The sequence below is a fragment of the Caretta caretta genome, chromosome 25 (assembly GCF_965140235.1).
Source record: "Caretta caretta isolate rCarCar2 chromosome 25, rCarCar1.hap1, whole genome shotgun sequence".
NCBI lineage: Eukaryota > Metazoa > Chordata > Testudines > Cheloniidae > Caretta > Caretta caretta.
The window spans coordinates 19,421,298-19,442,849 of record NC_134230.1 but is presented as its reverse complement, the minus strand read 5'-3'; the positions used below and the strand labels follow the sequence as shown (position 1 = coordinate 19,442,849).

Genomic DNA, 21,552 nt, shown 5'->3' with positions numbered 1-21,552 from the left:
GTTTGAAGAGACAGTATTTGAACTGGTTGCTGTGCACCTTCTATACTGATGTTGTTCAGATGCTCACAGGCCATATACCCCCAGCATAAGATGTTCTTCTTGTGCCAGTTTTGAAAAATTATAGTGACATGCAGGGCTGGATTTAGGGGCAGGCGACAGTGGGGGTTGGGGGGAGGCACGCTGGGCTTGGGGGGCTGTTTTTGTTGTTAGTGACAAAATAGAAAATAGAATGTTTGAAGTAAAATGTTTCAGGTATTCCATACGTGGATTCATTTTTCACTACCCTCCTAGAATGTTCTGGACCTTTGCTTGCAAATTTATTGTCTTATATGACAGGGATAAATCATGCATGCAAATCATTCATCAAAGTCATGAATTGGGCTACAAATACAATAAAAAATAAGGTTTTCAAAAGTTTAACAAGTGAAGGGGGGCACTGAAGACGCTCCTTGCCTGGGGCGCCATTTGGTCTAGGGCCAGCCTTGCTGACACAGTCTGGGCTGCATTGCACTTGCGTATGCATCTCATCTCAGTGAAGCACAAACACAGTCTGTCTTAGGATGATTCTGTCACCAGATGGCAGCCTTCTGTTTACCCCCAAATGGCATCCTCATTATTATTTATCATTTGTATTCCCATGGAGCCTAGGAGCCCCAGTAAAGGGCTAGGCACTGTACAAAGACAGAGCAAAAAGATGGTTTCTGTTGCAAAGAGCTTATAATGGAAGTATAAGAGCCAACAGATGGAGACAGGGACATGGGAATACAAGGAAACAGAGACCGTATAAGCCAGCAAGATAGGTAGTGGTCTCAGCACACCAGCGGTCTAAACATGCCCCAAGTGTGGAGGGCAGCCTGTGTGTTTGAAAATTTAATTAGTCAGAGATGGAGGCTGGCATCCTGGGCCGATCAGAGGTGGGATTCAACATTTGAATAGTGAATGAGAGAGGATAGGCAGGGTGGTGCTAAGTCATGAAGGGCCTTGGAAGTCAAGATAAGCAGTTTGTTTGATGTGACAGAGAAAGAGAGCAGTGGAGGAATTCAGAGAGGGATCAGAGTAGCAGCCGTGTTAGTCTGTATTCGCAAAAAGAAAAGGAGTACTTGTGGCACTTCAGAGATTAACCAATTTATTTGAGCATCCGATGAAGTGAGCTGTAGCTCACGAAAGCTTATGCTCAAATAAACTGGTTAATCTCTAAGGTGTCACAAGTACTCCTTTTCTTTTTAAAGAGAGGGATGTTATGGTCAAGGTAGGGCTAGGAAACTGATCTTTACAGCAGTGTTTTGAATGGATATGAGTAGGGCAGGATTGCATTTGTTAAGGTCAATGAAAAGGTTGCATCTCATCATTAGGCCAAAAGCAGTTATTTTCAATCCTTGTCATGTCTGGGTCCCCTCCTGGAATCTGGTCTGTCATGACTGAACTGGGTATTATGAAAATAACTAGGAGAGTTCATCGTTTCAGTTTGACAAAGCTGATGGCAAAAGGAATGTAAGTGTCTCAGGTCTTTTAGGGCTGGGTTTAATCATTGACATTCAGAACTTTGCGTCCAATCAGTTCACAATCCAAGAAGGGAAGAAAATATTTTAATAATGATGAGACTGTAGGTGAATTATGCTTTGTTCACTGTAGGATGGCCTATGAGCACAGACAATGATTGAACAAAATACTGCAGTGTCTCATCCACTTGTATATGCAGCTTTGGAACCCTTTCACAAGAAACAAATGGACTTTATAGTTAAGGACAGTATTTTCTTTCTCAGTTGTGCTTCTACACATCTTTGCTAATGCACCTCAGTACCCCCGAGGCACCCGACCCTCCTCATCATTGCAGTCAATCCTGCACAGCTTTGCTGACACAGCCAAATCCTGTCATGCAAGCGGCACCCTAGTTTTGCAGTGCTGGCTTCTCCTGAGCAGACCTGGACAGTTCCAGATTTTAGTGTGTTGATTCTGTGATAACTAGGCTGAAACCCCAAACTTATTTTTCTTTTAGTACATAAGCTTGTGATTTTTTTTCCTAAGGGTATTTTAGTAGCCAGGCATTGGAATCAAAGGATTAGCTTGCTTGTCAGAATCCTTATTAATAATACAAAAATAAAAATAGATCGTTTTTATTTCCAGCAGAGTGAACATGTTTGTTCATATAATATGGCATACAAGCTCTGCATCAAATGCTGAAACTAAACTTCCTTTACTGTATAATGTCTCTCTCTATGGCAATAGTTGCTTTGGAAATACATATTAATATTAATGCCTTCTACTCTGCTGGCTGCATGGGGCACACTGTAAGTCGCAGCTGAATTTTGCTTGAGAAAACTTCGCTGTTGCTGCAGGATGCCCTTCCCCTGGCTGCACTTGTCTTAGCAAACAAAGATTTAAAATACCACTTTGGCGCTGTCTTTATTGAATGGAAAATTGCATCATAATTTTAATATGATTAATACCACATTTAATGTAAAGCCCTAAATGATCTTTACACAAACATATGAACTACCTTGCTAAAGCTGTCAGTCGAGGTACTATTCACCATTAATTAAAAGCCTAGCTATTTTTTTCTAGTCACAGACTTTTGCTGATGAAAGGCAGGGCTTCTGGAAAGCCCCGTTGGTAAAGGTTCTGTTTATCGAAAAGCTCCTACTAGTTACGTAGCTCTTTGAGAGGAAGAAAGTTTGTCATCCATTCCTAGGATTAGGTTCAAATAAGTTATTGGCCCTGTTTATAAAATGCCAAATGTTCATAAAAAAATGCTTTTGTTTCAAGTATTTGAAGAGGGAACTGACTTGCTGTCTGAGCGTGCAAAGAGATGGTGACCAGTGGCCGGTGGAAATGGGCAGGGAACCATAGATGGGGTAAATAGCGTCTCGTGAATTCCTCTCCTTTATATGGGGGATTCTTTGAGAGTCTGGATGGGCCCTCATTACCTGCTGCTCTAAACCTGCACCCTCTTGGAGAAAAGGTGTTGATGGGGTTCAGAGAAGCCCCAGAGGGATCAGTTCTCCATGAGATTGAGGTTATTTTCCCTACAGATCCTGGCTTCCAACAGGCTTTGGAGGTCAACCTCCTCAGTTCCTGAAGGGACCACTCGAAAGAAATGCTGAGATGACCCTCACAGAATGACCAGGACCCCTCACCCTTCTGTCTTGTATCTTACTGATAAGTAGGTTTAATGAACACACAGCTAGGGTGGCCCTACACAGCACATGAAAGCCAGTGTGCTGGAAAACAACAGTGCAAAGACCTTGCTGATTGGGAACCTTGGTCTGAGCACACAGCTTGCATACTCCTCTCAGCGCTGGCCCTGAATCTTGCTACACAGTTGGGCCCATTGCTCTCGGCTCTACCTCTCCACAGGGTTTGCAAGCTGCTATAATGAGCCCCTTTATTACAGATCTAGCTCAGTTAGGGGTCCCAGCGCTCCAGCTCCAGCCCAAACCTGAATGTCTAGAATGCTCCTCCCCCAGTCACAGACCCCCTTCCTCCCCCGTCACCCCCCCGCTCCTCCCCCGTCACCCTCCCTGCTCTCCCCCAGTCACAGACCCCCCCGCTCCTCCCCCCAGTCACAGACCCGCTTCCTCCCCGTCACCCCCCTGCTCTCCCCGTCACAGACCCCCCCCCGCTCCTCCCCAGTCACAGACCCCCTTCCTCCCCAGTCACCCCCTCTCCTCCCCCCAGTCACAGACCCCCCCTCCCAGTCACCCACCCGCTCTCCCCCCAGTCACAGACCCCCTTCCTCCCAGTCACCCCCCCGCTCCTCCCCAGTCACAGACCTCCTCCCCCCAGTCACAGACCTCCTTCCTCCCCAGTCACCCCCCCGCTCCCTCCCCGTCACAGACCCCCTTCCTCCCCAGCTCCTCCCCCCCGTCACCCCCCCTGCTCTCCCCCAGTCACAGACCCCCTTCCTCCCCAGCTCCTCCCCCCAGTCACAGACCCGCTTCCTCCCGGTCACCCCCCTGCTCTCCCCGTCACAGACCCCCCCCGCTCCTCCCCAGTCACAGACCCCCTTCCTCCCCAGTCACCCCCCTCTCCTCCCCCCAGTCACAGACCCCACCCCCCGTGGGTGTGGGTGGAAGAGAAAGAGGCACAGCCCTCTCTGGCGCATGCGCCGTGCCGCTCCTCTACCTGCCGCGCTCTACTTCCGGGTCATTGGGGCATTTCCTGTTGCCGGGCGGCGGCTCCCCCCGGACCCTCGGTAGGTGACGGGGGGTGTCAGCGCCCCGGGCCTCGCGCTCCCCGGCCGCCGCCTCCGGGGCCCGAGCCCGGCCCGGCCGGCTGCGCGGTGGGCGTGTCCCGGGGCCCGAGCCCCCGGGGAAGGGACCAGCCCGGCCCTGCGGGCCGGGCCGGCGGCGGCGGGAGCGGGGCGGCCCGGCCCGGCCCGGCCCGAGGGCAGCGCCCCGGGGCTCGGGCTCCCGCTGGGCCGGCCGCGGGCGGGGTCAGACGGTGGGAAATTCCCGTCGGCGCTGCGGGGCAGCGGGAGCCCGGGGCGGGCGGGGCCCCCGACGGCTTCTTGCCGCGACGCCCCTTCCGGGCGCTGGCGGTGGGCGGCCGGGGACGGGTCACTTGGCGCTTCCCTGGGGCCCCGGCACTGGCCGCTGGCGGCAGCCGGGAGGCCGGGCTGGATCGGCCTTTGGGCTGACCCCGCCGGGCCCTCTCACCAGTCCTCCGCGCCTTTGGTTTCAAGCGGCGGGGCTCGCCTTCCCTGACACCAAGGAAGAAAGCAGAAAGTTAGGCTCCCTCGCCCCCTTATTGAGGCTTGAGGTGTGTGCTAGGAAATCCTGGGGGGTAGGGGTGGAAAAGCCCCAGCAGGGGGTCTTGCAGCTCCTGCTTGTGCAGGATTGTTCCCTATGCGGCAGGCACTTCCTCATGGTGGAGACACCCTTGTGCTGCCGATCGGTGTCAATGAAAGGGTTTTCTTTTTCTTGTAGTCTTGCCTATTCTGTATTTTAATAGTATGAAATAAATAGAATATTCTGAAAAAAATAAGTAGAGTTAGTATCTTGTTTTGCTGTCAGATACATGGGATTAGTTGACAATTTTTATTCTGTATTTAGTTTTCACAGGAAAATTTTATACTGCAAAACAAAACACAAAAAGCTGCAGTATCACAGACTGTGTATCTGTGTCAAGCCTCCTTAGTTACTAAGCAGAATTAGTAGTGTACTGTCTAGCTAAGTGTTTTATATTGCATGCCTGTCACCATAATATCTGGGCTTCTTCCACGTAAAATCAGCAGCAAAAGTGAAGTCACTAATGCACTTCCTGGAGTCTTTGGCACATCTCCCTTATTGAGATAAAAACTCTGCTTGAGTATTTTTTGTTTGGTACTTACAGCTACAAAGCAAAAATACATATATGAAGTATTTCAGGTTTCAGAGTAACAGCCGTGTTAGTCTGTATTCGCAAAAAGAAAAGGAGTACTTGTGGCACCTTAGAGACTAACCAATTTATTTGAGCATGAGCTTTCGTGAGCTACAGCTCACTTCATCGGATGCATACCGTGGAAACTGCAGCAGACTTTATATACACACAGAGAATATGAAACAATACCTCCTCCCACCCCACTGTCCTGCTGGTAATAGCTTATCTAAAGTGATCATCAAGTTGGGCCATTTCCAGCACAAATCCAGGTTTTCTCACCCTCCACCCCCCCACACAAATTCACTCTCCTGCTGGTGATAGCCCATCCAAAGTGACAACTCTCTACACAATGTGCATGATAATCAAGTTGGGCCATTTCCTGCACAAATCCAGGTTCTCTCACCCCCCTCCCAAAAACCACACACACAAACTCACTATCCTGCTGGTAATAGCTCATCCAAAGTGACCACTCTCCCTACAATGTGCATGATAATCAAGGTGGGCCATTTCCAGCACAAATCCAGGTTTTCTCACCCCTCCACCCCCATACACACACAAACTCACTCTCCTGCTGGTAATAGCTCATCCAAACTGACCACTCTCAAAGTTTAAATCCAAGTTAAACCAGAACATCTGGGGGGGGGGGGTAGGAAAAAACAAGGGGAAATAGGCTACCTTGCATAATGACTTAGCCACTCCCAGTCTCTATTTAAGCCTAAATTAATAGTATCCAATTTGCAAATGAATTCCAATTCAGCAGTTTCTCGCTGGAGTCTGGATTTGAAGTTTTTTTGTTTTAAGATAGCGACCTTCATGTCTGTAATTGCGTGACCAGAGAGATTGAAGTGTTCTCCGACTGGTTTATGAATGTTATAATTCTTGACATCTGATTTGTGTCCATTTATTCTTTTACGTAGAGACTGTCCAGTTTGACCAATGTAAATGGCAGAGGGGCATTGCTGGCACATGATGGCATATATCACATTGGTGAATGTGCAGGTGAACGAGCCTCTGATAGTGTGGCTGATGTTATTAGGCCCTGTGATGGTGTCCCCTGAATAGATATGTGGACACAGTTGGCAACGGGCTTTGTTGCAAGGATAAGTTCCTGGGTTAGTGGTTCTGTTGTGTGGTATGTGGTTGTTGGTGAGTATTTGCTTCAGGTTGCAGGGCTGTCTGTAGGCAAGGACTGGCCTGTCTCCCAAGATTTGTGAGAGTGTTGGGTCATCCTTTAGGATAGGTTGTAGATCCTTAATAATGCGTTGGAGGGGTTTTAGTTGGGGGCTGAAGGTGACGGCTAGTGGCGTTCCGTTATTTTCTTTGTTAGGCCTGTCCTGTAGTAGGTAACTTCTGGGAACTCTTCTGGCTCTATCAATCTGTTTCTTTACTTCCGCAGGTGGGTATTGTAGTTGTAAGAAAGCTTGACAGAGATCTTGTAGGTGTTTGTCTCTGTCTGAGGGGTTGGAGCAAATGCGGTTGTATCGCAGAGCTTGGCTGTAGACGATGGATCGTGTGGTGTGGTCAGGGTGAAAGCTGGAGGCATGCAGGTAGGAATAGCGGTCAGTAGGTTTCCGGTATAGGGTGGTGTTTATGTGACCATTGTTTATTAGCACTGTAGTGTCCAGGAAGTGGATCTCTTGTGTGGACTGGACCAGGCTGAGGTTGATGGTGGGATGGAAATTGTTGAAATCATGGTGGAATTCCTCAAGGGCTTCTTTTCCATGGGTCCAGATGATGAAGATGTCATCAATATAGCGCAAGTAGAGTAGGGGCTTTAGGGGACGAGAGCTGAGGAAGCGTTGTTCTAAATCAGCCATAAAAATGTTGGCATACTGTGGGGCCATGCGGGTACCCATAGCAGTGCCGCTGATCTGAAGGTATACATTGTCCCCAAATGTAAAATAGTTATGGGTAAGGACAAAGTCACAAAGTTCAGCCACCAGGTTAGCCGTGACATTATCAGGGGTAGTGTTCTTGACGGCTTGTACCAGCACTCCCAGCTACCTTCAAGACACCACTGACTTCCTGAGGAAACTTCAATCCATCGGTGATCTTCCTGATAACACCATCCTGGCCACTATGGATGTAGAAGCCCTCTACACCAACATTCCACACAAAGATGGACTACAAGCCGTCAAGAACACTATCCCCGATAATGTCACGGCTAACCTGGTGGCTGAACTTTGTGACTTTGTCCTTACCCATAACTATTTTACATTTGAGGACAATGTATACCTTCAAATCAGTGGCACTGCTATGGGTACCCGCATGACCCCACAGTATGCCAACATTTTTATGGCTGATTTAGAACAACGCTTCCTCAGCTCTCGTCCCCTAAAGCCCCTACTCTACTTGCGCTATATTGATGACATCTTCATCATCTGGATCCATGGAAAAGAAGCCCTTGAGGAATTCCACCATGATTTCAACAACTTCCATCCCACCATCAACCTCAGCCTGGTCCAGTCCACACAAGAGATCCACTTCCTGGACACTACAGTGCTAATAAACAATGGTCACATAAACACCACCCTATACCGGAAACCTACTGACCACTATTCCTACCTGCATGCCTCCAGCTTTCACCCTGACCACACCACACGATCCATCGTCTACAGCCAAGCTCTGCGATACAACCGCATTTGCTCCAACTCCTCAGACAGAGACAAACACCTACAAGATCTCTGTCAAGCTTTCTTACAACTACAATACCCACCTGCGGAAGTAAAGAAACAGATTGATAGAGCCAGAAGAGTTCCCAGAAGTTACCTACTACAGGACAGGCCTAACAAAGAAAATAACGGAACGCCACTAGCCGTCACCTTCAGCCCCCAACTAAAACCCCTCCAACGCATTATTAAGGATCTACAACCTATCCTAAAGGATGACCCAACACTCTCACAAATCTTGGGAGACAGGCCAGTCCTTGCCTACAGACAGCCCTGCAACCTGAAGCAAATACTCACCAACAACCACATACCACACAACAGAACCACTAACCCAGGCACTTATCCTTGCAACAAAGCCCGTTGCCAACTGTGCCCACATATCTATTCAGGGGACACCATCACAGGGCCTAATAACATCAGCCACACTATCAGAGGCTCATTCACCTGCACATTCACCAATGTGATATATGCCATCATGTGCCAGCAATGCCCCTCTGCCATTTACATTGGTCAAACTGGACAGTCTCTATGTAAAAGAATAAATGGACACAAATCAGATGTCAAGAATTATAACATTCATAAACCAGTCGGAGAACACTTCAGTCTCTCTGGTCACTCGATTACAGACATGAAGGTCACTATCTTAAAACAAAAAAACTTCAAATCCAGACTCCAGCGAGAAACTGCTGAATTGGAATTCATTTGCAAATTGGATACTATTAATTTAGGCTTAAATAGAGACTGGGAGTGGCTAAGTCATTATGCAAGGTAGCCTATTTCCCCTTGTTTTTTCCTACCCCCCCCCCCCAGATGTTCTGGTTTAACTTGGATTTAAACTTTGAGAGTGGTCAGTTTGGATGAGCTATTACCAGCAGGAGAGTGAGTTTGTGTGTGTATGGGGGTGGAGGGGTGAGAAAACCTGGATTTGTGCTGGAAATGGCCCACCTTGATTATCATGCACATTGTAGGGAGAGTGGTCACTTTGGATGAGCTATTACCAGCAGGATAGTGAGTTTGTGTGTGTGGTTTTTGGGAGGGGGTGAGAGAACCTGGATTTGTGCAGGAAATGGCCCAACTTGATTATCATGCACATTGTGTAGAGAGTTGTCACTTTGGATGGGCTATCACCAGCAGGAGAGTGAATTTGTGGTGGGGGCGTGGAGGGTGAGAAAACCTGGATTTGTGCTGGAAATGGCCCAACTTGATGATCACTTTAGATAAGCTATTACCAGCAGGACAGTGGGGTGGGAGGAGGTATTGTTTCATATTCTCTGTGTGTATATAAAGTCTGCTGCAGTTTCCACGGTATGCATCCGATGAAGTGAGCTGTAGCTCACGAAAGCTCATGCTCAAATAAATTGGTTAGTCTCTAAGGTGCCACAAGTACTCCTTTTCTATATATGAAATATGGCTCTCAAACAGGAGCTATAAGACATGATGTGCTGCACTTCCACTTAATGTTTACCTATCAGATGTTTTCAGTATATTTTGTAATTATGTCACAGTTGCTAATTCACACTCCCTTTGCTGTAACTCCATAATGCTCTTGATAGCGTGTTTAGACACATTTTCAGCATTTGCAATTGAAAAGTCTGAGAAACTTGAAATGGAACAAATCTTTATTTTCGGTTAAAATGCTCATTTTGTATTGCAGCTGTTCAAAAAGAAATGAAGTGCCTGATCTGAATCAATTTTGTTACTGAGTTTGTGTTTTAAAAAAAAAATTTTTTTGTGGTGGTGGTGGGCGTCATTTGAAAACTACTTATCTAACATTTAGAACAGAATTTGTTAAAAACAAATAAATTGAGAAAACATCCCCTCCTTGTTTTAGGAGAGAGAATTGTCTTAGTGGGTAAGGAATGGTGTCTCTAGCCTCTGTTTGTCAGAGGGTGGAGGTGGATGGCAGGAGAGAGATCACTTGATCATTATCTGTTAGGTTCAATCCCTCTGGGGCACCTGGCATTGGCCACTGTCGGCAGACAGGATACTGGGCTGGATGGACCTTTGGTCTGACCCAGTATGTCCATTCTTATGTTCTTAATAAAGAAAATGAAATTACTCAATAAGTACAGGTTTCATGGCTTTTCAGTGTAGATTGTTCCTGCTGCTACATCAGAATGTACAGTTTTGCTTCTGCTGTACTCATTTAGGTGTTAAGAGAACAAGCAGGTGCCAGTCACTGGATCCACTAGGACAAAGTTAAATCTGTTCTGAACTGATTAGGATACATGACCTGGATTTGCTCAGTTCAGAAACTGCTGCAAGTCCAGTTGAAACTCCACCTACCTGATGAGATTGTCACAGACAGTTCCGTTTTCTGGAACTGTGTACTACCGTAGTAACAAAATAAACTGATTGTGTATCTTCAGGTCTATTCAGCTGCCTTGGACTATGGATACATCAAAATGTTTATAATATTTCATAGATATTACATAAGAACAACTTAATTTCCATAAGCATATGGTGGTGTGTTTTTAGTGACTAAACCTGGATGCACTGGTGTTGGAAAGCACAGTTTGTGATTTAATTCTAACTGTTTGTGCTGTGAATCAAAATGGAGTTTACAGCAAATTAGTGTGTTATGGCATACTTTTAAACAAATACCTTTATAGTTAATCCTTCAGAAGCACATTCATCATGAACTACATGGCATTTCCTATAGAGTCAGACTAGAGAAATAATCTTCTCGTTTTTCATACGGAGAGAAAAGGTTCCTTTTTGTTCTCTGAAGAATCCAAGCATGTCTGACAGCAGAGAAATCATTAATATCAAGGGAAAGGTATTTGGTTCACAGTTCATTTCTGTTAGGTCAGATCCATTAGGTAGTGAGTATATCCATGGGCAAGCTCTGTACCCTTGCAAACAGTGACAGAGATTGCCAAATCTTATATTATAACTGAATTGTGCTTCAAGGATGTTTTCAATCTTTCTCTGTCTAATTTAAAAAAACAAATGCTCCAGAACCACATCGTGACTATTAGCAGTAAGGATTCAATCTAATTACAGCATACCTAGATCTTAGTCACAACTGATTTGCAAATGAGCAGTTAAGAGTGATTTTACTAGGCAATGCATTTATTGTCCAGGGGGCAGGGTCATTCCCACTCATCATGTGTGATGAGTCATAGCTCCACACTGGAGCTTAATACTAATTATTGGACATTCTCGTCTCTGCCTGTCAGTTTTGTACTAGTTGCCGTGGGAGGGAATGTATTGGCAGGTCCAATTTGGTTTGATGGTTCAGTGACTTGTCAGATACTGTGGGTCAGCATAACCTGGCAACCTCTCTTGGGCTATCTAATGTGTTGTCCAATAAAAGCACTCGTACATGTTGACTTGTAAATTGGTTACTGCCAGTAGCTGCGTACACCTTGAGTAAACATTAGCTGAATCCTAAATTGCCAATGGTGGTTCCAGAGCACTGGATTTTGATAGGTGCTGAAATAATCTCATTGTGCTAGATATCTTGTTACATTTTAGCCTGTTGGGTTTATGGTACCATCTTAAATATTCTTATGAATCTCAACAAGTCTGGGAGAGAGCTGTTTTTTGACATAGAACAGAATTTCAGACCAGTCATCCACCTCAAATGTTTTAACACTTCGTATTGTATAAACTAACTTTTGGGAAGGAGAGGGGGAGCTTTTATTTTCTACCAGAAAATAACTTTAATATCTTTGGTCATGAAAATGATCTTTTATGATGATTGTTATTGATTATTTGCTCTCGAACATTGGACTTGCCACACTGGATCAGACCCATTTTCCATCTTGTCCAGTATGCTGTTGATGAGTGGCCAAAAAATAGATTTTTCGAAGGAAGCAAGAAACTCCACATGAAGCAGATGTGGGATAATCTGCCCTCCCTGAAGGTCTCATCTTAATCTCTAATAATTAGTTTGGTTTAAATGCTGCAACATGAGGTTTTAGCTCACTCCCACTACTCTTTTTATTAGTGTTAATTGTTATAACTCTGGATATTTTTGTTAAACATATGAATGTCCATTGCCTCTTTGAATCTTGCCAAATTCTTGGCCTTAGTAAAATCAGGTGGCAGAGAGTTGCACGATCTAATTATATGTTGCATGAAAAACCTATTTTCTTTTGTCAGTTTTGAATTTGCCATTTTTCAATTGCAGAAGCTCCCATCTATCTTTTCTAGACAGTCCATTATTTTATTTACTTTTTATTCATCTCCTTTCTAAGGTAACAATCTCAATCTTTTCAATCTCTTTTTAAGTTTTTCTATGCTCCTGATCAGTCTTGTTGCTCTTCTCTGAACCCTCTCTAATTTTCCAATATTCTGTTCGGAAAGGTGCTCTGAAGGAATAGAGAATGCTAAAAGATCTTGTGTTTAAAAGTCTGCAAGAGAATGAACAAATGTATATTATTTCACCTTTAACTATAGTGGTAATTTTGCTGCTCCACTACAGTAAGAAGGGTGTCAAATAGATATAACTGAAGCATATTTTATAAAATTTGGTGGGATTATAAAAGGCTTTATCAGTTTCTTTCACTCTATTTTTTCACGCTTTTTTCACATTGGGTGGGCAGTTTCAGAAACAACACCTGCCCATAAATTCTCTTGCCAATCTTTGAGGCTTTACAATTGCATTTTTTCCTATTTTCTAGTGTGTTTTTCTCTGCCTTGCTGTGTGAAAGGGAAACAAACTGACAATACAGGGAAACAGTGAAACTGTTCACACAGTACTGTCAAATACATAATCTCCCAGATTTGGTAATTTTAGGTGTTGCTTGTAACAAAGATAGGTGAACAGTTTTCAAACAGAAGTGTATTTTTCAATTGATGTCCCTTTTAAAGTTATATTAACAAATGCCTAAGTCTGGAGAATAGGACCTGGTCTTACTAATCATTAAAGAAAAAGGAATTGTTTAACCTAATCAATAAGTACACTTAAAACATTGCATTTTAAGTGCTGCAGCGCTTACTTGAAGATGCTTCTATGCTGACAGGAGAGCTCCTCCCGTCAGCATAGTTAATCCACCTCCCCAGGAGAAGCTCTCCTCTACACTAGGGGTTAGGTCGGTATAACTATGTCACTCAGGGGTGTGGATTTTTCACACCCCTGAGCAACGTGTCTATACTGATAGAGGTCTGTAGTATAGACCTGGCCTAAGTCAATTATAGATTTAAGATCAGAGTGATTCAAGTGTCCAATCAGTTTGATCAGTTGAATGTTCATGGTAGCTTTTTGCATTATAACTTTGACTCTAAATCTTTTATTCACTTACAATCTGAAGATTTCCCTTTTTACAACGTTTTAAATATATTTTTATTCTTTTGTGGAAATTTTATTCACACTCACCCAAATACTTATAAATGGAATTCTAATGAAGCTTGTGGGTGCTTACAGCCAGCATTCCTAGGTGTACAGGAAGCAGAGAGGTTACTTTTACAAAAACATGACATTAGCAAACTATAAAATGCATGTTTCAGAATAGCAGCCGTGTTAGTCTATATCCGAAGTGAGCTGTAGCTCACGAAAGCTTATGCTCAAATAAATTGGTTCGTCTCTAAGGTGCCACAAGTCCTCCTTTCCTTTTTATAAAACGCATATGTACTGACAACCTTATACCTGTGACCTTTTCTCAGTGGAATGCCTCAACTTCAGTTTAAACCTGTCCAGCACTGTAACAGTGGCATAATGTCCTTATTTCTTAATTTCTGTTTTTTAAATGGAATTGTATTTAGCCGGTGAAAGGTGCTAGACTGACAGCATTAGGCACGGATTCTTCACACAGCAGGTATATCACAGGCGTGATTGGCTGGGGCAGGGTTGGGGAGAAAGTTATCCAGTGTGCCCCCATCTTGCCCCAGGGGTAAGAAGGGAGTTCAGTCTCCAGGGCCCATTCAATCAGGCACAATGTCATTAAATACTTTCAGAGTAGCAGCTGATGCAGTGAGCTGTAGCTCACGAAAGCTTATGCTCAAATAAATTTGTTAGTCTCCAAGGTGCCACAAGTCCTCCTTTTCTTTTTATTGAATATTTTGTTTCTAATTCCTGTTTTATGGTGGTTTCATTCTACAGTTTACTGGTTTGTTTCATGGGTGCATTTGCCATTAGGCTCCTAATTATGTCCATTCAGAAATCCATAACAAATATTGAGAGCTCTTTTGGCATCTTCCTGAATCTGCTGATTTTGTTTCCCATTTTTCTTTTAGAGCTCCTTCATTTTGTGGGGTGCTTGTGCTATGTTAGTGGGTTCATCAGTTTATACCCCATGTAGAATGGCTAATACAGAATTCTTTCTTTGGTTTAAAGTTTGGATTGAAAACACTTTTAATACTGAAATTGGATGATGCTAAATGTATCTAATTCATTTTTCACATTATTTCTAGTTTTAGTTGCCAGAATTAAGCTTTTTGCAGAGATATTTTCTATTGAAAAGTCTGTATGTGTGATGTGCACTTTCAGCATTTATTCTACTCTTACACCCCTCACATGTGGAAAAAGCATGTACATATGTACCTTTTCATTTCCAGTTGTCATCCCATCTCCTAACGGGCCTGAGTCTCTGACTGTTGGTAATTTAGTTAGAGAGACAAGGAGGGTGAAGTAATATCTTTTATTGGACCAACTTCTGTTGGTGAAATAGACAAATTTCGAGCAGCACAGAGCTCTTAGGGATATTACATTTTCCTCCTTGTCTCTCTAATAACCTGGAACCAACATGACTGCTAACATTAACTTATTTAGATATTTGGCTTGGGTAAGGGTTTATCTGTTACTTGTATTCTCTTCTCAGACATTTATTGTAATTGTGGAAAATACTGCTATGTAAATGAGCATGTAGCTATCTTATACCAGCAGTACTTAAAACAGTCCACCCTAGGTGCTGCTGACTGGCACCATAACAGGGGTTATATTTCTGCATGGATGAATATTGCTTGAACAGTTTTCCCCCAGTGCATTAGGCACAAACAGCCTTTTCTCAAGCAGTTACAGTGCAAGTCTTCCTGTTCTAGCTGTCCTCTTAAGCATGTTTTTTGTACATTGCAAGGGCAAAAAAATCAGGTTTCCCTCAATATTTGAGTTTCTGGTGTCCTGCTTCTATTGTCTCCAGGTAAGAAAAACATCTTAATTTACACAGGGCCAGGGGATCTACTGGAGAATGTGTGAGTGGTGTCATCCAGTTGGACCCCACCCCCTGGAGTTATAATTATTTTGGTGGGAAAAGGGCATTGAATTTAATCTTGGTTGGAAAGGTCTTGTGTGTTACTCGGGATGCTCTAGTGACATGATGTGGAAGCAATTGCCTTATGCCGTAGAAAAGTGGTGGCATCTGAATCATTGACACTACTTTGAGGGTCTTCTGGTTGCCTATTTCAGTTAATTTAATCAGTTCCTATTCACCATCCACATGTAAAAAGACACTGTGTACATTGTACATGAAGAATTACCTCGTCTCTGAATTTGTTTGGTATATTGCCTGAATTAGGTAACTTGATTCAGTTTGCCTTGGAATAACAGTTCAGAATCTGAAGAATGTGGTGCTCGGACAGAGGTGGAAATGAACCAGAAGAATATCTGTGAATAATGAGCTCTTTACAGAAAGCAGTGAGAGCTTTTAACAAATATCATCCTTATGGGAACTAACAGAATTAATTATATCTGTTAATCGCAAGATTTTCTGACTGTTATATTTTTGTTTGGGAGTTTGTTTCTCTGCTTTGTAAATGGACATGTAATGCTCATTTTTCATTTCATTAATGTTTGTGAGAATGATTTGAAATATGAAGATTATGTATACTTTTCATTTTGGTAAGGTGGGGAATCTGAGGTGAGATTAATGAAGAAACCAGCAACCAGTTTTCTTGCTTGAAGTTTAGTTAAAAGGGGGTAGCAAAGGAATAGACTTGATTAACCAAGAAATGGTTTATACATCATGCGCATGCACGTTCATGCACCCAACAAAAAGAATAAACTTGCAATATGCAAGGTAAAAAAATGTTGTAGAAAAAGGGAACAATTAACTGCACTTTAGTCGGAGACTGAAATATTGTGATAGTCATATTGCCATTAGGAGACCATGCAAATGAAAAATATTGTTCTATGCCACTAGGTTACAATATGAATCTGCTATATCCATTCTACTGTACTAGGGTTGGAACAAGCAGCATATTTATGTGGTACTGTTCCTGCCTTAGGCTGCCATCTGGGGATGCCCCAAAGGTACTGTGGTATCAGGGGGTAGCTGTGTTCGTCTGTATCCACAAAAACAAAGAGTCTGGTGGCACCTTAAAGACTAACAGATTTAGATTCTTATCTGAAGAAGTGGTGGTTTATCCACAAAAGCTTATGCCCTAATAAATCTGTTAGTCTTTCAGGTGCCAGAGGTACTCTGGTAATGGTGTTCTTTCAGACCCAGTACATCTCTTACCTTCATTCTTACAAGTTTGAGCATTTTGGTATAAAACCAAGAGTTGAAATTGCACAATAAGTATTCCCAATGGAATACCTGGAGTCCTTTCCTGATCCTTTCAAATCTGAGAAATCAGTTATTTCTCTCTGTTGAAATGGGAGGGGTAAGAATAACTTAAATATTTTGTACATTTCAGACTGTGCAGTGAATGTCCACAAGAACTGCAAGACCTTACTGGCTGAATGCAGCAGTACCAGACCCAAGGTTGGTTTTACAACTTCTCCACCCTTATAAGATAGGATTAATATCACCTATATTCTCTATTGAATTCAGTGGAGTTACTCCGATTTACACCAGCTAAGAATCTGACCCTATATCTTCAAATCCTTGAATAGTTACTAACTGGTCCAGCTAGCATCCCTTGATGGTGTATGTATGTGTGGGGAAACTGAGGCAGGCTGATTTACCTAAAGCTATATAACAAGTCAGTGTTAGATTCACCCTCAGGAATTCCTGGCTCTTGAGCCCATTATTTGTTCCTGAAACGTTCTTGCTCTCTTTAAAAGTAAATGATACATATTCTTAATTTTTGGTACCCCTGTTTTTTAATGCCACTACATGGATAAAAGGTAACACAGCATTGTTGGTCCATGTTTGAGGAGGCTTGCATGAGAGGAGGGAGGTTGATCAGAACAGTTACATGCTAATTATAATCTGAGCACTGTAGAAATAGTGGTTTCAAGTTCTAAACTGTAAAATCTTCTTCTGAATCTTTGCAAGCCATGGCTCAGTGCCTTGACTTCTAGCCAAGCAGTTTATTTCTTTCTTACCTTTATCAAAATATGCTCATAGGATTCCATATAAGGTTAGTGTGGTCATAATCAACTATGTATTTGTAAAAAATATTTAGTCCATTCATGTGTTTTTAAAACATGGTATTTGAATATCATTTCCTCCTTCAGGTTTCAGAGTAGCAGCCGTGTTAGTCTGCAAAAAGAAAAGGAGTACTTGTGGCACCTTAGAGACTAACCAATTTATTTGAGCATGAGCTTTCGTGAGCTACAGCTCACTTCATCGGATGCATCTGATGAAGTGAGCTGTAGCTCACGAAAGCTTATGCTCAAATAAATTGGTTAGTCTCTAAGGTGCCACAATTACTCCTTTTCTGTTTCCTCCTTCACTTACCTATTGAGACTTACATTCAAATGTTGGGTTTTTTTTCCACATGCAACTGTTGACTTCAGAGACCTAAGGCAGAGCAGGGAGTAATATGGGGAAGAACAGAGAGTACAGAACAGCCCAAGCCTTGGCAGTCAAGGGATGAAGGAATCAATTTTCAGCCCAGTCCTGAGGGCAGAATTATTGTTTGTTTTCTACTTTGAACTTTCACAGTATCCTGGTTTTTTTAACATGCAAACACTATTATGCCTATCTTCTGTGCAATAGAAATGTTCCATTTGCAGATACAACTTTCTACAAACTCTAATACATAACCAGGCTCCCACAAGTCACTCTTAGGACAAGAGAAAAGAGAGAGAAGTAGGCTGAAATAGAAACAGAAGACAAAATAAATAATGAAATGCAATGAGACCCCCATAATAATTACCTGCTACAGAAATATATTATTTATTTTTCCTGCATATTGACATCTTGGCTCTTAACAGATTGACCTTTGGACATTGCCCTATCATACGAATGAGGACTTGTCTGTGTGAGAAAGTTGCGCTGGTGTAACTAAAGCTCTGATTTAAATTGCTTTAACTAAACCTGAACAAAGCCCTGTGCAGACACTCTACTTTTGGTTTAAATCAGTTTAAGCCCATTAGGAGTTGGTTTAAAATAAACCAAAATAAGCTACTCTTAACCTGAAATAAGTGTCCACACGGGGTTTTGTGGTTTTAATAAAGCTATTTAAATCGTACCTTTAAACTGTGCAGCTTTCTGATGTAGGCAAGGCTTAGTCTTGCTTATACTCTGCAAAGCATTCTTAGCATTTATTTCTAATTTTTAAGTCTAGATACATTGCTTTGTTTTAGAATGTGAGAAAAATTAAAACCTTTTTCTATAGAAGTTTTTGGTTTCCTAGTTTAAGTGTAAGGATCCACCTGTCATCTGTAATTCATGATACTGAAAATATGGTTCACTGTGAAATGATGCTCTCATCTTTGTAGTTAAGGACACCCTTTAAGAAATTTTTATTTTTTCTCCTATAGCAGAAGGATTTGCAACACAGACCTCCTGGATTCCCACAAAGTTCACCCCAGTGCTTTTACCCAGGTTTGTACTAAAGAATGATTTCTGTGCTCAAAGCTTGTCTGTTGAGTTTTATACTTTTTTCTTTAATATGTTTTAGAAACAATATACAGTGTATTATTGAAGTTTAGAAAAGGTCTCTCTTAATAAGATGACTTCATTTTTCCCCATTGGGAATGAGCTAGAAGCGCTTAGAAGTCTCCTGTGTGTTTTTATCCGTTTATATTTTTATTCTATTTTATACCTTCTTGCTGTGTAACTTCAAAATATCGCAGTGAAGAAAGGTCGATAAACTAGTTTCTCATTGATTGCCTATTTTCTGTCTTCTGAAAAGACTAGAACTGTGAACTGGAACCTTCACTGTACATCAGATTTTCATAATTGTCTATTAAAAATTTGCCTGCAGCTGGTGCTAGCTAGCAGTCTCTGAGACAAGCAGGCATTAGTGGTCTGAAAGATATATCTTTGTCATAAATTTGGAAAAGGATTGGGGAAAAAATATTTGAAAAGAGCAGTTATTTTGAAGCATAAGCTCTGAAATAGCTTTTTGCTATTGCCATGGAAAATACATGCTTGCTTTCAAGCACCGTTATCCAATAGATAAATCATTCATTCCCCTCTCCCCCTGCCCATGGCTGTGGTGCTGAAGCTATGCTGAGGCCTTTTGGATCCCTCCAAATGGGCATTTTCACCATCACAGAATTTTCTCTCATCAAACAGTCTGTAAGATTCTGCACCTTTGCTCTGAGTTGTTTCTAGAATTTGGATACTGGTGTTTATTTTGAGGTACAGCTATTCTTTTCAATCAGTGATTACATAAAATGCTAACAGGGTGTTCCCCATTGAGTGGGTTAGACTCAGTTCTCTGTTACACTGGTGTAAGTGTATTAGAACTGTTCTGTGTTTATGCCCATGTGAGCGAGATCACAGTCCAGCCCTGTGTGCGCGTAAATACAATTTTAGGTGGTAGCAATTGACAGGTGTGTGTTAAGGGGAGAAACAGACTCCTCAGGTTGTAAGATGACTGGGTTGATCAAAACAAGGGCAAAATTAGTCTCTGCCTGGATGTGTTGGTCTCTGTTCAGTTGTGTTACTCATTGAGACACATTGTAGATGGGGATGTCTGTTATCTGGAGTACCAGTGTGTGTATGTTAGGTGGTGGCTGACTTGCATGTCAAGGGTTTTTTTTAAAAAAGCTTTTACTGTGGAGACAGCACAGGGGGACTAATTGTGAGAATAAGATCGGTGGCTGTTTTTGTTGCCAAGAATGGCTTTGTCTCCTTATGGGAAGGTTTAGAGCAGGGATTGGCAACCTGTGGCACGCGTGCCAAAGACAGCATGCGAGCCGATTTTTACTGGCATGCTGCTGCCTGCCGGGTCCCAGCCGCAGGCCCCACTCAGCCCGCTGCTGAACCCAGGCCGGCAGCGGGCTGAGCGGGACCGGGGCCAGGACCCCGGCAGGCAGCAGTGTGCCATTAAAAATGCTGCCCGCCCCGGCCTGCTCTTCTCTGCCCCACCCCGCGGGGGCAAGGTGAAGAAGCTTGGTCCGCGGCTGCTGCTGCAGGGCAGGCAAGCTCCCACCTCCCCTGCCTCTTCCCCTGGTTCCTGCCCCTCCTCTTCTCCCTCCCTGCCGCTGATCAGCCGATGGCCCTTGCGAGGGAGGGGGAGAAGCCGAGCTGCAGCGCACTTGCTGCTTCGGGGAGGTGGCGGAGAAGAGGTGGGGATGGGGCTTTCAGGAAGGGGGGTGGAATCAGGGCATTCTGGGAGCACCCCCACAATCCTAGCCCACGCTCCCAACCCTCTGCCCTGACCCCTGCACCCCCCACGACCCCAGCCCTGACTCCAGCACCCCCCACACATGCCCCCAGTCCTCTGCCCTGACTCCTGCACCCCCCATGCCCTGACTCTTGCACCCCCCCACATTCCCACCCCCACCCTGAGCACCAAACGGGAGCTCCTACACACACACCCCCACATTCCCACCTGCACCCCTTGCACCAAGTGGGAGCTGCCCAGGTAAGCACTTCACACCCAAACCTCCTGCCCCAATGCTGAGCCCCCTCCCTCATTCTAGCTCTTGGCCAGGCCCTACACCCCAACCCCCAGCCTACTCCTTCACCCCCAGCCCTGTGCTCAGTGTTCTCTCACCCTCAGCTCAGTGCAGAGAGAGAGGAAGAGAATGGGCAAGAACCAGGGAGAAGGCAGGTACCCACTCTATGAGGGCAGGGCCGGGATCCCAGACCAGTAGCAGGCTGAGCCGCTCAGCCCACTGCCGGTCTGGGGTTCCGGCCACTGACCCCGCTCAGCCCGCTGCCGGTCTGGGGTTCTGGCTGCCAGCCGGGGTCCCAGCCACAGGCCCACTCAGCCTGCTGCCGGCCTGGGTGAATGGAACCCCAGGCTGGCAGCGGGCTGAGCTGGCCAGTGGCATAAGATCAGCATTTTAATTTAATTTTAAATGAAGCTGCTTAAACATTTTGAAAACCTTGTTTACTTTACATAGACAATAGTTTAGTTATATAATATATAAACTTATAGAGAGAGACCTTCTAAAAAATGTTAAAATGTATTACTGACACGTGAAACCTTAAATTAAAGTGAATAAATGAAGACTTGGCACACCACTTCTGAAAGGTTGCTGACCCCTGATTTAGAGACTAAAATAGGAAACATGAAAGAATAATGAAAATGGAAAAGGTTAATCCTAGATCTTGTCCTTGGAACATCTCTGTGGTATACAGTCTGGTCTGATGTGATGGGTTAACAGCAATCAATGATGACTCAGAAGTGTGCAGACAGTGCTAATTGAACTCAGAAAATGACTTTTTCTTTAGTACAGACTCTGCTAGGTACATTGAAAAATGGGAATATAGTCAAAGTAGAAGGGTAA

General features: G+C 43.8%; 1 protein-coding gene across 7 annotated transcripts in view; it reads left to right on the top strand.

Moving 5' to 3' along the window:
* ARHGEF18 (Rho/Rac guanine nucleotide exchange factor 18) overlaps positions 1 to 21,552 on the top strand; it is a 104,093-nt gene that overhangs the window by 43,925 nt on the left and 38,616 nt on the right. For 5 of the 7 annotated variants that reach the window (XM_075123107.1, XM_075123104.1, XM_075123103.1 and 2 more), the window contains 2 exons: positions 16,608 to 16,675; positions 18,625 to 18,688. In XM_075123107.1, coding sequence (XP_074979208.1) covers positions 16,608 to 16,675; positions 18,625 to 18,688 — 132 coding nt within the window. The remainder of the gene's footprint in view (positions 1 to 16,607; positions 16,676 to 18,624; positions 18,689 to 21,552) is intronic. The other 2 variants (XM_075123106.1, XM_075123105.1) reach the window with 1 other exon arrangement.